The 16,714-nt window shown below is 32.8% G+C and overlaps 1 protein-coding gene across 3 annotated transcripts in view; it reads left to right on the top strand.

Moving 5' to 3' along the window:
• Positions 1-16,714, top strand: part of LOC116777566 (hypoxia-inducible factor 1-alpha-like) — a 41,591-nt gene that overhangs the window by 7,705 nt on the left and 17,172 nt on the right. For all 3 annotated transcript variants that reach the window (XM_061526006.1, XM_032671186.2, XM_061526007.1), the window contains exons 2-6: positions 2,130-2,302; positions 12,678-12,832; positions 13,001-13,188; positions 13,384-13,555; positions 14,787-15,018. In XM_061526006.1, coding sequence (XP_061381990.1) covers positions 2,130-2,302; positions 12,678-12,832; positions 13,001-13,188; positions 13,384-13,555; positions 14,787-15,018 — 920 coding nt within the window. The remainder of the gene's footprint in view (positions 1-2,129; positions 2,303-12,677; positions 12,833-13,000; positions 13,189-13,383; positions 13,556-14,786; positions 15,019-16,714) is intronic.

Raw genomic sequence — 16,714 nt, 5'->3', positions numbered from 1 at the left:
TAAATATATGTCATTTGTGTAAGTGTTTATCGTAAATGAAAGTGCTTTTTGACACCTCGTCTCCTGATGCGATTTGGCGATCGGGAGTAATAGATTTTAATGGCAAGTTGAAAGCTATATATAATCTTGGCAAGAACACCGCGCTCCAACGTACCTGAAACATACAATATCATTGCTGTAATTTTAAATGTTACTTATTTTTGGTTTTAATTATAGAAGTAAGTGCATTATTTAATAAATTTTAGCTATAACAAGACTTAAGATATGAGACAAAAAATATAATATAATAATTCTAATTCACAATGATACAATAAAAACACAGCGTTATTGCCCTCACAAATATAGAACACATCTTAAAATATCTTCTAATTATTAATTATTTATAAGAAAATATAAAGTACTAACTACTAAGAGGTCAATGTAAGTATATTAAAGCACAACAACAACAATAATATACCAACTGCAGAGTAGTACTTTTTTATGTATGCTCAGGTGCGCAATGTACTATATACAATCGATTGTCTCCTATTACACAACACGTTATACTTGTAATAATTTCTATAATAGACAGACTAACAAACGTTGGTTATTTATCCGACTTAACTATAATATTTACAAATATTACTCACTACATCGAAAGGAAGCTGCAAAATGTGTAGGTTGATGTGTAAGTTATATAAAGTCTTACGCGAAAGTTTTACGTTCTCCACGTACTTATCTCATCGATTGAAATGTACGCGACTTTTACAGAATTTAAACGAAGACGATAATATTTAATTTTATGTACCTCGAGAAGGTAGAATAGTTAATATTAATGGAGTTTGTTGACAGAGGTTGCAGTTATCTTTAATAAACTCAATTAAAAAAAATGGTTTTAATTATCAGCGAAACGTTTCATTTATCTTTATTTATTTCAAAATAACCTATAAAATTATTTAATTTTTATAGTCTATTTAGATCAACATAAAGCCGAGTTACCTGTGGAATGTGAACTTAATTATATAATTAACTGATATATAGGGTGGGCCTGGGAGATATTCGATTTTAAAATTGCTGTAGCGTTCGAACGAGCGGGAGGTGGGGATTTGTAGCTCGGTTTTCGGAATTTTGTAAGCGATGGAATACTAAACGGGTGAACAGGATGCGTTCTGTGTAAAAAATTATTACAAAAATAACGATTCGTGCGTCATTGTTCGACGTTTATTTCGCTCTCACTATGATTTGCATGACTTAAATCAATATCCGAGTGAAAGTTTGCTTAGGGCGTGGGTCGAAAAGGTCCAGACTACCGGTTCGACCCTTAATCAGGAACCAAAGGGGCCCAAAAAACAAAAAGATCAGAGGAAACCATAAACGAAGGTGAAGCTTCCGTACTACGCAATCCTGGGCAAGCAACTCGCAAGCGATCAGCTGAGTTCTCTGTATCAAGAAAGACTTTGCGTCGATTTTTGAAGAAAGATTTAAAATTGCACTCCTATAAACTTCAACTACTGCAAGATGTGAAGCCGAATGATCATAATTTACTAAAAATGATTTCGCCCCGAGGTGATATTCCATGGCCACCTTCCTAGGTGCGGACTTAAAACCACTAGACTCTTTCCTGTGGGGATGCATGGAGAGTGGAGTCTACAGCAATAATCGGACTACAATTGCCCAGTTGAAGGCCAATATCCGGGGTGAAATGGCTGCTACACCGCGCGCATATACTTTTTTAACATAAATAAATTCACTTCATATATTATAATGCTGAAGGGGATTTTATAACCTAGCTTGGGTTTTCTTTTTACTTATTGTAATTTCTTTCTATTGAATAGTACTGATATTATGTTTAACAGGGCTTTTATTAAAATTTTTAAAACATTAGCAACTTGTTATTTTTTCGATTTGAATAAAACTTTTTGTTACTAATCTTTTATACGACTCTAGTCTGCTTGTTTCGCAAACGTAACTAATAGCGTTCAAATTCACGAAAGACTTAGTGTTAAATGTAAGCTTTCAAGTTGCTTTTAGTAATACTCTAAACTTTTACCTAGTTATAATTATAAACACGTATATTACAATAGATGTATTATAGATATAAATACAGTAAAAAAGGTCTATAGTAATAATTATTTATTTATATTTTGCAGAGAAAGTCCCAGGGAAGTCAGAAACAAAGCTGAGAAACAGCGACGGGATAAAATGAACCAGTCCATATCACGTCTAGCAACCATTGTCCCAACCGTCGTAAGACCCGGTCGAAAATTAGATAAAACAAGTATATTGCGGCTAACAGCGCATTACTTGCGCTCCCATCAACATGGTAAGCAAGACTTTTCATATTAGTAAAAGAAAACAGAAATTTATGAAAATGAATGGGTTCATTGAAAATTACTCGTTCCCTTTCTTTCAGTAACTGTAAGATCTTACATTCTGTGAGGTTTTTTGAAATGAGTCTGGAGATTATCCGTATTAATGAAATAGTCGAACAAACAATAACAAATAAAATTATTTATTATTGGTCTTTTCCTTACTCGAGAATATTTCACAGAACATTAATATACATACGTTGTTCATTATATTTCTCTTTAATATGTCTAGGATCCAATTAAGCTATATATGTTTCTTATGACGTCATTATCTAGTTCATAATATTGCTTTGTTTTGCGAATATTATTTTCTAGTTTCGCCGCATTCCAAACGCTAATTGGTACTTTATGGAATGCAAACACCTTGAATTTGTAATTATTACTATAAAACAGCAAAATAAGGTAGGTAATTGTTATAAGCATTTACAAAGAATCTATACAAATTGTTACATTTATATCTGCAAAGAAATATTTAGGTACATATTACTTTGAAGATGCTTAAGTGATTGTAATATTTTAAACTTATTAATAAAGGAATAACTCAAACAAGCTACGAAAGCATTTAAGAAGAACTATAATATATGTACGTTTATAAAAAGTGTCATATGAACTTTCTAAGAGTATTTAGAAACCACTGACAGACGGTGAAGGAAAACATCGTGAGGAAACCTGGTCTTATAATTTCCAATTATAAGACTGAAATCGCCAACCCGTCTTGAGCAAGTGTGGTGATTAATGTTCTAACCTTCTCCATGTGAGAAGAGGCCTTTGCTTAGCAGTGAGCTCCGATGGGCTGATGATGATGATGCTGATGATGATTATAAAAAGTTAAAGCTTCAACTTTAAGTAACACAATATTTAAAATAATTCAGTTTAGGATGAACACTCGGTCTTCCAATTTTAAAATCATAATTTTTCGACTCTACCTTTTAAGAAGGAAGCAGACATAATTTAATCGAAGGAATAGTATCAGTTATTTATTTAAAAATATTCTGTAACAATATTGAATCTCTACAAAATTAACAAGATTAATTTATGTTATAGCAAATACAATTTCCTTCATGTTTACTTATGTCTATTTTTATAAATAAAATAACATCGTGTTTTTATTAGTACTACGAACATGGAGCCCGAGGCCGAATAGAAAACATGAATATCAACTTATAAATTAAAATATATAATTTGAAATGTAAACCGAATTTATATTTTTAGGTTGTTCGTGCATTACATAAACGCGTATACAGTATACTTAGCATCATTGCACCACTGTCCACCATTTTAATGTACTTAATAAAGTTGTAAGGCCGCTTACAAAGTTTAATACTAGCTACAACTTATGCAACTGTGAACTACTACGCAAAATATGATCTGGTGTGATTCATAACGGTATGCTAGTAGGTGTTGGTATCCTTAGTATACGCAGTCAAAACATTAATTGAGGTATTGTTTATAACCGATCATTATTTGTTGTGAAATACGACTTGAAGGAAATACTGTTATATTTTTATAGCTGTAAGGTTGAAAATTCTTTATCATAATATGTAAAGTCTCTAATATAATGTTGCATGTATAAAATAAATCTCAATATTCATAAATTAACATATTTATAATGTACATACTCTTACAATAGTAGTAGATATTTTTCAGATTAGTCATTATTATTTTTATTTAGTTAACTATCTAATAAATAAATAAGAATTATCTAAAATTAGTACCTACTTATTTCAATAAAACATAGTATTTTATTTTAGTTAGGAAATCAACTGTGTTGGAAATTTATTTAATTTTTATAATTTTATTAATTTCTTTTATATTAGTAAAAAAACACACCTTAGTATTGAATAACCACAGCTAAAGTTATCTTTAACTGAAATATTTTGAAATATCTTTTTTTATTGAATTGGAACCGTGATAATAATAAACTATATAAAAAATAATATATAATATTTTAGCACGTACATGATATTACGAATCTTAGAACCAAATATAAATGAGCCTTATTATTATATATTTACATCGTAAATTGAATAACATCCAAATAGTTCGAAAACATTATAGCAATATGTTTGATCAACATTTATTTTATCAACAAGCGATCCAATTTCGGACTGGGTTGTTATGATATATATTTATGGATAGATTGAGGAAAGGAACAAATTGATGAATTGCTTTTAATTCTAAAAGATAAAAGTAGAGCAGGTAGTACACCGCAATGTATGTATATGGTAACACGGTAATGAATGCTTATAGATAGTACTGAACTTCTGTGAGATTGTAGAGTATAAAGGCATAGTCAGATGTGTCTAGCTTATCCTGTCGACCGTAATTAGATAGAGAAAAATGGAAACGCGTCGACATGTGGACGTGTGGACATTTGGACTAGTGGAGGTGTGGAGGTGTGAACGTGTGGACGCGTGGAAGTGTGAACGTGTGGACGTGTGGACGTTTGGTCTTGTGGACGTGTGTACGTGTGGACGAGTGGACGTTTGCACTTGTGGACGTGTGGACGTGTGGACGAGAGGACGTTTGCACTTGTGGACGTGTGGATCTGTGGACGTATGGACGTGTGGAAATGTGGACCTTGGACGTGTGGACCTGTGGACGTGTGGACTTGTGGACGTGTGGAAATTTGGGCGTGTGGACTTGTGGACGTGTGGACGTGTGGACGTGTGGACGTGTAGACGTGTGGACGTTTGGACTTGTGAACGTGTGGACGTTTGGACGTTTGGATTATGGACGTGTGGACGTTTGGACTTGTGGACATGTGGACGTTTGGACTTGTGGAAATGTGTACGTTTGGATGTGTGGATTTCTCCAACCATATTTTCTTATTACTGCAACCATGTTGATAATTTCATATGTAGATGAAACACTTCATAATTTTATCTCTAATTTGGCACACGCTGTATAAATTATTTATTGAAAAAAAAATAGATGGTTAAATATAACTAAATTATAAAAGCACAATAGTATCTATATTTTTATTTACTAATTCATACAACATAGAAAGTTACCTTTACAGTAAAGTTGTACAATTTGTAATCTATTATTATTTCCCTATTTAAATTATCGTAATCACATTAATTATCGTTTGTATTTATATTTATCGTTTTATTATTTATTTACTACAGACATGAAGCCAGGTATCTCAGAAGAGTATTTTGAGATAAGAAGGAAGTGGCAACTTTTTATGAAAGAATGTTTAAATTATTTTATTCGATATTTGTTTAAAATAGTACTGTTACAGTGAATTACATATGTACATACACATAAGGTGTAAATGTCAACTTCTAGGTCTATACTTATACTATTCGTCTTTGATATTATGAAAGTTGTTGCTTAGTTCGTAATCATCGAATTTAGTAAAATTTAAGTAACACAAATTAAATATAACAACTAAACTAAATGTATTAATAATATTGCTTTTAATTTATCTTAATGACAATTTATTAGAAAAAAAAATAAAACAATTTCCTCTTGCTTTCTTATTGCCTGAAGCAAATTTATAAGCCAATAAGAACAGAAGTTCAGACTTCACAAAACAGTTACGCCACGTATAATTATAAATACTTGTAAATTATGAGGTTCAAACAGTGTTCCTTCCTTTTTTATTAATATTATTTATTGTATAATCCGAATACCGAATATAATTTCAATTATAATTGAAATGAAAGTTCAGACATTCAATAAGTGAGGAAACAGATGCCGAAGATTTATTCTCAGTACAAAAAATTGTCATGGTAATAATATTGATGGCATTTAAACATCCCGAAATTAATATTTATAACATACGACAAAATTTTAGTTCTTGCAATTACTATTTTCTGTGACACCTAAAAATTTTCGACGCAGGTTTGATTTTATATTCACGAGGCTTTCCATCGACATCCATTAAAATACTGAAACTTGGTTAACTTCCCAAGGTTAACTATAAAAATTGCTTGTTAAAAGTCTGATAGATGAAAAAATATTGCTTGGAAAATTTTATATATGAAATATATATATAAGACCTATAAAATTAAATATATTTAAGACCAATGAGATTTTCCAATCACCATACCTATAGGTAAGGTAATTGTTTTTTTAGGTTGTAGAGCCTAGCTGTGGTCAGTCACTACAGCTGGAATACAGGCTGGTTCGAGCGGTGAAGTGAAGTACTCTTTTATGGTAGCGTTTCGTTCGATGAGTGAGAGAGCCGGTTGCCCTTTCCCTTTTCCCACCCTTTCCTCTCCCTGGATAATGGATATTAAAGTGACCGGTGAGGAACTCAGCTTGGAACCACGGGTCGGATCGTGGGCCCTTTCGTACTTCTTGCTAGTGACATACAAAACTCGACCCTCATTCAGACTATGGGCAATGTTCTTTGACAAGATAAATGGTGAATCATCAACATCCTTCCATCATTCCCTTCACCTGATCATAAATAAAAATATGGCTGTCAAAACAAAAATTAAGGTATCCTTCCACTTTTATAGTGGAAATTTGCAACGTAAGGGGTATGCACTCTAATCTCTATGCTGTCCACCACCACCTAGTGACTGTAAAGCCGGCCTGTTTATTTCTGACCGAGACATAAATATTCAATCCTGGCGATACATCGTATCTGCATTCCCCGGTTACCGACTCGAGCACTATTTTCTACGCGTGTCGGGGTTTGTTAATAAGAAGGATATTTGCTGACAACATCTTGACAGCTTCGAACGTAGGGACCTGTCAGGGATGTGGATGCGTGTGGACAACAGAGCTCAAGCCCTATCTACGCGTGCCTATACAGGTCCCATAGTGGTAACACCGAAGTCGATCGTTTTTTTGGTCACGTACAGAAGGCTACAGATTTTGTTCTTTAGCGGTATCACCAAGCATAGGTAGTGATTCTAGGCGACTTTAACGCACACAATGGTTTTTAGCACGCGCCACAGACTACGCTGGGAAAGCCGCACATAATCTTATTCTGGCTTATGGTCTAACTCAACTGGTACCAGGATATACCCGATATATCTCTGGTATAGGACTCTGATATACCGATGTTGAGGACCCTTTCTTTTTGGACCTTCTGCTGACCACTCGCCTGAAATGCTACCGGGTGTCCGTCAATGCGCCCCTAGGGTCATCCGACCACTGCTTGATGCACTCCGAGACACAATTAGTGCCAACAACGATATCCTACCCGTGGGGGCAGCTTTGTTTTTCTTCTGAAGATCCTTCGATCTGCGCGACCGCCCTTGATACTATTCTGCAGAGAATGAAATGTTTCATTACGCTCAAAACAGATAAAAAATATCGAGCTTGGGCTGCGGCATCAGCTGCGAAGGATCCAAAATCGTCCAATTGAAAAAAGGTTATAATGCTGCTTCCAGGTCTTGCAAAAAGGAGATCACCAGAGCAAAGAAGGAGCACACAGAATTGGTGAGAAACTACTGGACGTTCCCTCGGGAACTCGTTCATTTTGGTCTCTTGCTAAAGCGGTACAAGGCAATTTCGGTAATTCCTCTCTACCATCCTTGTATGCATACATCCTAAGGGGACGCTGGCTCATTCCGCAAAAGAGAAGGTTGACCTTCTGTGAACTTTTTTTGCGTCAAATTCAAGTCTTGACGATGAGGGCAAGGCACCGTATACAAACCGTACCGAAAATATGCACAATGTGCGTTTCACGCAGAGCGCTGTGCGTGCCGCCCTGTCGTCCGTCGACGTCAAGAAGTCCAGCTGTTCAGATGGTCTCCCAGTTATTACGCTTAAGACGTGTGCTTTTGAATTGACTTCGGTTCTAACGCGCCTTTTCTCGCTTTTTTTATGATACTGGTAAAGTTCCGTCTTCGTGAAAAGTTGTCAATGTCCACCCTATTACCAAGAAGGGTTACAGCACAGATCCGTCTAATTACAACCCTATTGCGATTATGTCCCTGCTTTCAACGAGCGAATCATCAATACGCAACTTTTGGGTCATCTAGAAGATATCCAGCTTATTAGTGATCGCCAGTATGGTTTTCGCCACAGTTGAAACGCTAGGGGTCTCCTCACGTATCGATGGGCTGAAGCCATTTAGAGCAAAAGGGAGGCCATTCAGGTCAGCCTTGATATCGCAAAGGCCTTTGATCAGGTCTGGCATCGCGCACTTCTATCGAAGCTACCGTCATACGGAATAACCCGAGGAATTATGCAACTGGGTAGCCAGCTTCCTTCAGGGGTGGAGTATACAAGTCGTTGTTGACGGTTCATGCTCGGAACCAATGCTCATTAACGCTGGCGTGCTCCAAGGCTCAGTGCTATCAACAAAACTGTTTATTCTGCATATCAACGACATGCCGACAACCGGTAACATTCGATGCTATGAGGACGACAGAACTGGTGACGCTTACTACATAGGCCGAGAACAAGTGGAAGAGAGCAGAAAGAGACTTGTGTCTGAAATTAAGCCCTACTTGGAGCAGGTCTCAGGTAAGTTGAGTCTAGTTCAGTTTAATCCCAAGAAGACCCAAGTTTGCGCGTTTACCACTAAAAAGACACTATTTACTGTAGTTCCAACATCCCAGGACACTCCCCTTAAGATCAAACAGAGTATTGGGATCCTTGGGGTTGACATGTTCTGAGGAACTGTTTAATATAGCGCCTTCGTCAATATTCTACCATCGCACTAGTCGCCGTAGGGATGGATTTCATCCACATAACCTGGATGCATTTAGTTGCGAGACTGTACGTGCGTCTTGGTAATTTTTTCCACGCACGTGCAGGATGTGGAATGATTTTTCACCCGAGGTTTTCCCAGAAACCTACAATATGGGGTCATTCAAACATCAAGTGTTCAGGTGGCTACGTCACAAACAAGGCTGGCAATGCATCTACAACACCCAGTATGTTGCAGATGTCCATGGGCGACGGTGACTATTTTTCATCAGGTAGTCTGCTCGTTTGCCTTTTTGGGTCATATAAAAACAAAATATATGTATAGGTAAACAAAAAGGTCAATTTACAAATTCAAAAAAATCAACGTCGAAATATAAAAACACTTATCTGTTTATCATAGTACACACAATTTTATAATTTATTATTTTATTATAACACATATTTTGTAATATTCATTACTATCTAAAAAATATATACGTAGAAAAAGAAATGGACTCGAACTTTTTTGCTAAATAAAAAAGTAGGAAGTGTTTTGAAATCACATTTATAGTAGTAATGTTAGTAATTCCAAGAGCTCGATAAAATATTACCTATACAAATCTTAAGACAACATATACACTTAAATGTTTTTCATAAAAAATGCTCAGTCATCAATCAAATACCGCCTGAAAATACAGCCCAAAACATATAAATACTTTTATCTCCTATTAATTTTTTTTATAAATGAAAAAAATTTGGTTAATGTTAATATTATTGAAATCCATACCAATAAACTCAAAATATCCAAGAAGTCTTTAAAAGACCATTTAACTAAGCTCTCAATTTATGTTCTCAATTTGTCTTTTACTCTATATCAACCATTCAAACCAGACATTTTCTTACCATTATATAAAAGTTTTAATTTGTCTGCGTATTGATTTTTCCCCTCAATAATAAAATGTAATCCTAGACAAGGCTTCATTTGATATTAAAAACAAGAAAAATAGGAATAGAAAACCAATAAGCTTTTAAAAATTCTCTTTTGACTATACGAAATGAATTTTTTATCAATATCCATAAATGTTACAATCAAAATTTCATTTTACATCTTTTATAGTCTATTAATTATAGTTCCATTATCTGGTCTAGTGTATTTTGATTAAGTGGAATTGAAATTCATAGGTGCCGGCTGCAGTCCTCTTTATTTCAAATGTATAAGCGCTACTAAAGTATATTTTTAAATATGAGTTCAAATAAGTGAATAAATAATTTTTATTTAATAAATCGAATAAATTGGAATGTACCATGCGTTTTTATTTTTTATTTTTAACTACACACTCCCGACTTGTTGGTTACTTTGTAGCAACTGTGATCACGGGCAGACGAGATGAAAATGTCTGTTAGTTGGACTTGTTATTTGTCATCTACTATATACAAATCACACAATAAACTGAGCCAATTCTTGAGACCATTTAAAAGTACCATTCCTTTAAAAGAAGAGGATGTAAACAAACTTAATAAACAGTGGCTTCTCATACATTGGGCACACAAACATGAGGATCTGTAATAGGGCTAAAATAACATGTCTTGGACATTAAAAATAGACGCGCAACGAAGTCAGCAGTGTAAGAACACACAATGGACAAACCAGGCCACTAGATTCGGTTCCATAAACCACATACTCTCGCTCGTGAAGACAGGTACATAACCTAATGCCGCGAGGCTATTGGAATTACAAAACATCCCAATTTCAATAGAGAAGATGGCTAGAATCTATCTAACACATGTGAACCCTACATACAAACTGTCCATGACCACACCGCAGGACTTTGAGACAGTGAGCGCATTCTGCAGGCATCCAGAGCGGTATGCTAGGAAATTAAGAGTTCGTTGACGGTAGATAAAAAATAACAAGACCAAACTGACAGACATTTTCATCTCGTCTAAATACAACCACAGATGCTAAAAAATTTGGGATAAATTCTAGCGAAAATCATCAATCGCAAAGATCATGAACATGCAAGATATCAATTTTTATTAATTAATTGCACTACATTTTTTTTATTTACCAATGATTGTAATTTCTTCATACACTTTAAAGTAGACCTTAAAATGCTATTCATATTCAAAAATTATTATTATATCATTTATAAAATTTGAACATTTACAAAATTAATTATACTTTAAACTATTTGAAACAAACGAACAATCTAGTAATGATAGTATTTTTTTGCCACTCTATTCATGGCAAGGAAACTGATGGGTGTCACAAAATAAATGTAATTAGCATAAGTTAATATAAAAAATAAATATATTTCATAAGTTAATATAAAAAATAAATATATTTACAAAATAGAACTCTGAACATGAATCGACAACACTATAATCAATCTTCTACCTAGAAACAGCTCAACAATATTTATTCTAAAATTATTTAGTCTTCATATTGCTCTGGTTCAGTGAGTTTCTACTTGATTATGATTTTCCACTAAAGCTTATACAATCATTCAATTAAATCAACTTATCACCGTTCACTGTTGGACGAAGGTCTAAAAGTAATCATTACATTAATTAACTAACTAGAAGGTAGTACCAAAAACTTATCATATTTACTTAACGTTTTCTAGAATACTACGTGGACTTGATCTATCGCTAGAAATTACATATACCAAGTAAGACTATTAAACCCTAATCTGCTTAGTGTTTTCAAAACATACTTAAGCTCTCTTTGATTTTGGCCGGCACTCAACCTTCTTGCATTATTCATATTGAAATAGAATATTTGCTTCTTTATCAACATATGAAATTAATAATATCGAACTAAAATGATTAAACATTTTTATTTGTTGTAAGAATTTAACTTCAATTGGTTTTTCGTTTTGTTCTATTTAATTTAATAACAAAATTTTAATATAAAATCAAATAATATAAGATGAGTTTTATTATATTTTAAATAACTAAAGCCCTCATATTTAAATTAAAGTAAAGTGATTTTTATTTCGATTTCCATATTCTATAAACATCAAAGGGAGGTTGGCTGGGATGAGTTGCTTATCGAGAAATACGTCCTTTTATTGCGCACTTAATGTTTTAATTTAACTTGTATTTCATAAATGTATTTTAAGATATGAAATGGTTTTTCAAAACTTCTTGGATATATGTAGTTTTTAGAGCCTGTAACCACCTTTTATTCTAAAGAATTGAAGTAGTAAAATGAAAAAAATATATATCATTATTACTTTTTTTATTAGTTCATATGATTTAAATTTACAATCTTGATTTAGCTTTTAAAAATATATTTAATAATACTTTAGTCTATTTGCATCAAACCGTCAATCAAATAAATTATTGTAAAAACCAATACAGATTACTTTAGTGAACAAAATAAATCATAATAATAATAAATACACTTTAATAAATAAAATTGGAGTTAATAGAGGAAGGACATAGCTGTTTTGAAATAGTTTACGTCTAGGTAGCGATTCGATAAGAAATTTTACTTGGACTTACTTTACTCATAATATAGGATGTTATTAGAAACGTGTATGAAAATGAAATTAATATTTATTTTCTGATAGTTAAAAAGTTTATTTGGAATTACTACCTGAAAACTACTAAATATCAATCCATCTTTCTGACCTTAACATCCTTTACGTCGTAAAGTTTACGAAAACTTTACTTATGTCAATTATTACTTTTGTTTACATACTTAAATCTTTGTTACAGTATTCGGAAATAGCATCGATCGCTCCCCAGAATTCAGCATGCAGTTTATACAAGGACTTTTGAAAAATCTGAAAGGCTTCCTCATCACTATCACATATAAAGGATTAGTTGTCGTTGTGTCTCCAAATGTTCAAGAATACCTAGGATATTCCGAGGTACATTGCTGTTAAAGGCTTGATATAAAGGTTTGACTTATTTTTTTATTGACAATAAGTTCAAATCCATTAATTTAAAATAAATCTATAAGAGCAGTACAACAAATACCAATTATTTTTAACTATAATTTTTATCGTTTAGTGAATTTATTAAAACATGGTATGCAGGTTGAACTTCTTGGTCAAAATATTTTAAATATCATCCATGAAGACGACCATCAACTCTTAAGAGAACAGATTTACCCTAGAAGTTGCACTCTAGGATCAAACGGGGAATTATTACTACCAAGGGAATCAGAAGCTGAGAAAAAGGTTATGAAAAGCTTGATTAATGAAAAACGCAATTTCATTTTAAGGTATATCTGATTATACTATTAATAAGTTTAATGAAAATATTAAACAATTAAGGATAAAAAACATTAATTTTGTTATAATTTTTTATCGCTCCGCTATGCTGATGTTACAAAGATTATGATTTCGTTAAAATATTAATTTCAAATAAATGTCAAACATTAAAGTAACATTCTAAATTGTACAACCCATTGATGCAGGTTCAAAAAAATGACACAGCAGCGTTCTAATCCGCCTGAATACATCACATGTCACGTGGAAGGGTCTTTAAGAAAATCAGATCGAGCCGGGGTTTATTTTGACAGCATTGTTCACATCGGTCGTCGGGTTCGGGCAAGAGGAGAAAATCCATTCGCTAGTGGAAATGATGTAGTAAGTACAGGAAAAAATAAAAAAAGAAATCATTTATGAAAATTTTATTATTATTCATTTATGAAAATTGTATTTATCATAAACTGTTATGCATTCACTCGTGGGATTTCTATGTCAATATTCATTATTCACCTAATTGTCTGTTAGTAACATTGCTTTATGAGTTCAAAGCTGCATTGAATTATTTTTCGGAATAATTTCCTTTAGAATAATTATGCCTCTGTTTTAGTATTGCATAAATAATACCTAAGGAATAATAATAAATAAAATTATTGTTAAGATAAATTATTATATCATAGATAACAGTTCTCACTAAGAATAGTTTCGTCGTAAATTTGTATGTGGTAGAAGTGGGAGCAAGAGATATAACAAACAATAAACAAACCTCTCTATAACCTACTAAAAGTCTTAGACCTGTCCAGAACTAAGATCAATTCATTCTTAGAACGTTCTTTGAAAGCAGCCTTTGTAGGTTCGTTTAAATTTGGTTAGGTAGAGAGAGACGCTTAGACGTTTAGGTGAGTGTTTAACACGCGTTAGATAGGGGCCCCTTAAACCTACACCTGTGTCGCAAGTCCCAGGTACTGTTAAAAATCCTATTCCTGCACACCGTGTTACACCCAGTTCCCGCACGCTGAATCCATAAAATGCTGAGAAGTTATCGTCTCATGAAAATTATTCTTTAGATGAATCATTATAACTTGAAAGCACTGGTGAAAGCACTTTTCTTTACAAATTGAATAGAATGATATTGGTAATTATAATTTTTCTTTTTATTCGATATAGTTAATGAAACAAATCCGATTATAAGAGAATTGGAAAAAGAAGCAGTAACAAAATGACTAAAAAATTGCCTTTAATAAATCTGTATCTCAAATAAATATGAAGTTGAGTTAGAAATCTGATATTCCGTTTTTAATGGTTCTTTTAAATCACAATACTTTATTAAATTATACACGGATATAACAAAGGCATACCATACCTCAATAGTATTAAATACCAACAGCAGTGATGAGTTTCGTGTTGTACGCAATAATTTAAAATTATACAAGTATTTGACACAAAGTGCAAATATTTTACATTTTGAAAACCTATATGATTTTCACTGACACAAATCGACTAATTGAAAAGGCAATATAATTTGTTCCAAGGGTTAAAGTAATAAACTGATAATATTTTTACAAAAGAATTAAATAATTTTAATTTCTATGCAATGATATGACTTCCACAGGTATTCATTGGCATGGTAAGACCTACAACAGAGACTTTTATAACAGAGAGTGGTCTCGAGTCTTTTAAGATGGAGTATCGAACTCGACATTCTATAGATGGCGAGATAATACAGTGTGAGCAACGCATTGCTCTTGTCACAGGCTACATGACTCATGAAGTGAATGGAGTTAATGCAATGAACTTTATGCATAGAGATGACGTTCGCTGGGTGATCATCGCATTAAGGGAAAGTAAGTGTAGTCAATGATTATTCTTTTATTTGAAGCATGCGACTTTAATGTCAATATTTTTTTTCTGAATATTGTACATAATACTTTAAGTAGACGTATGTACTTTCTTCTATATTACGGTTTTACACCTGCGAAAAATGTTTTTTTTATTACATCTATAAATATCTAATTAATTTTAGTTATTAAATTTGTATATGATTAACATGCGATATGAATTTGCATAAGAGCATTTGAGCTTTGTCATGGCATTTGTTCAAATTGGTTTAAATTCTCCGCGTAAACCGCTTACAGAATTTCAAAAAACGCTTACTATTTATACTTTTTTATTACATAGTTATATGTTTATCTATATATGAAATATTGTTTTTTATGAATGAAATTACAGTTCTCCAGAAGTAATAGCCATAAATTAAAAAAAAATGTTATATTAACTTACTAAATGAAAATGGTTTCTGAATTGTTATATGTCAGATTGTAATCATGCTTGGAAAAATGTAATTTATATAAATTCAAAGATGATGTTCCAAAAAGGATTGAATCGACTATTTACAACGCTAACTGAAATTCTTATACCAATACAAATAATATACTTTTTTTTATTCCATAATAATGAAAAATGTATTTTGATGCTTTATTTCTTTAAAAATCAAAAAAATCTCCATATTTTAACACAGCGGTGGTATTAATTTTTTTAAAGTATAATGTTCTTGTTTTATAAACATATTTATTCTTATTAGTATTGGAACTAAGTGTTAAATGTTTTTTCTTTTTAAGTAAAATTTTAGGGCCCAAATTAAAAAAATTGGTTTATCGTAGCGGCATCATTTACAAAGCTAGTTTTCGTACTTGGAGTTGACAGTCAATATGTACCAAAATCAGTCAAAGCGCATAAGCGTCGCTTTGAATATCCCAAGGGCAAAAACAATTTTGGTTTAAATCGAAATTCGAAAGCAGTCCTAACACAGTCTGACATAAGTCTGACATTCATACCATGCACATACATCCATATCATGCACCTTCAATATCACATAACCGAAACCTGTTAAAATCAAACCTCGTAAATGTTGTTTCTTCTTGTCAGGTGTCGAATAGATATCAAATTATAAAGTAACTCTATTAAATTATAATAAAATCCATTCCGTAATATTTTATACAGTCATTTATAATGGAAATTGAAGTCGATTTTTTGAGTGATTAGTTTTAACGGTTTGTCTTTATAACTTATTCAATAAGCATTTAAAAATATTAAATAAAAGGATTGGTGAATATGAACCATTAAATATATATGTCTGAGGTACTTAATCGTCACGACGATCGTCACACTAATCTTGTAGGCGTATATCTTGGGTGAACGAGTTAAGAGAAACTATAATCAATTTATTAATGCTAGTTTAATAATTCTAATAATACACTTCACCCTATTTATAGTCACAATGAATTACCGTAAATACGTAAACGAAACGAGTGACAGCTCCTAGTGAAGAGGATCCGTCTTCACGACGGCTGGACGGCAAGTATCGTCCGTGATCGACGTCCCCGCACAGCTAGGCTCTGTCGTAGCACGTAGTTAGCCGAGTATCAGCGAAAGACGTTATCGCGACGTTGCTGTCCTCTATCGGGATTCATGCTGCGGTTTGTTTAGTGTCCATATTCATAACCGTCTCCGACATATATTTATATTAAAATAAAAATTATT

Source organism: Danaus plexippus, chromosome Z, assembly GCF_018135715.1.
Source record: "Danaus plexippus chromosome Z, MEX_DaPlex, whole genome shotgun sequence".
Lineage (NCBI taxonomy): Eukaryota > Metazoa > Arthropoda > Insecta > Lepidoptera > Nymphalidae > Danaus > Danaus plexippus.
The sequence above is the reverse complement of the archived record's forward strand: the minus strand, read 5'-3'. Positions and strand labels throughout refer to the sequence as shown.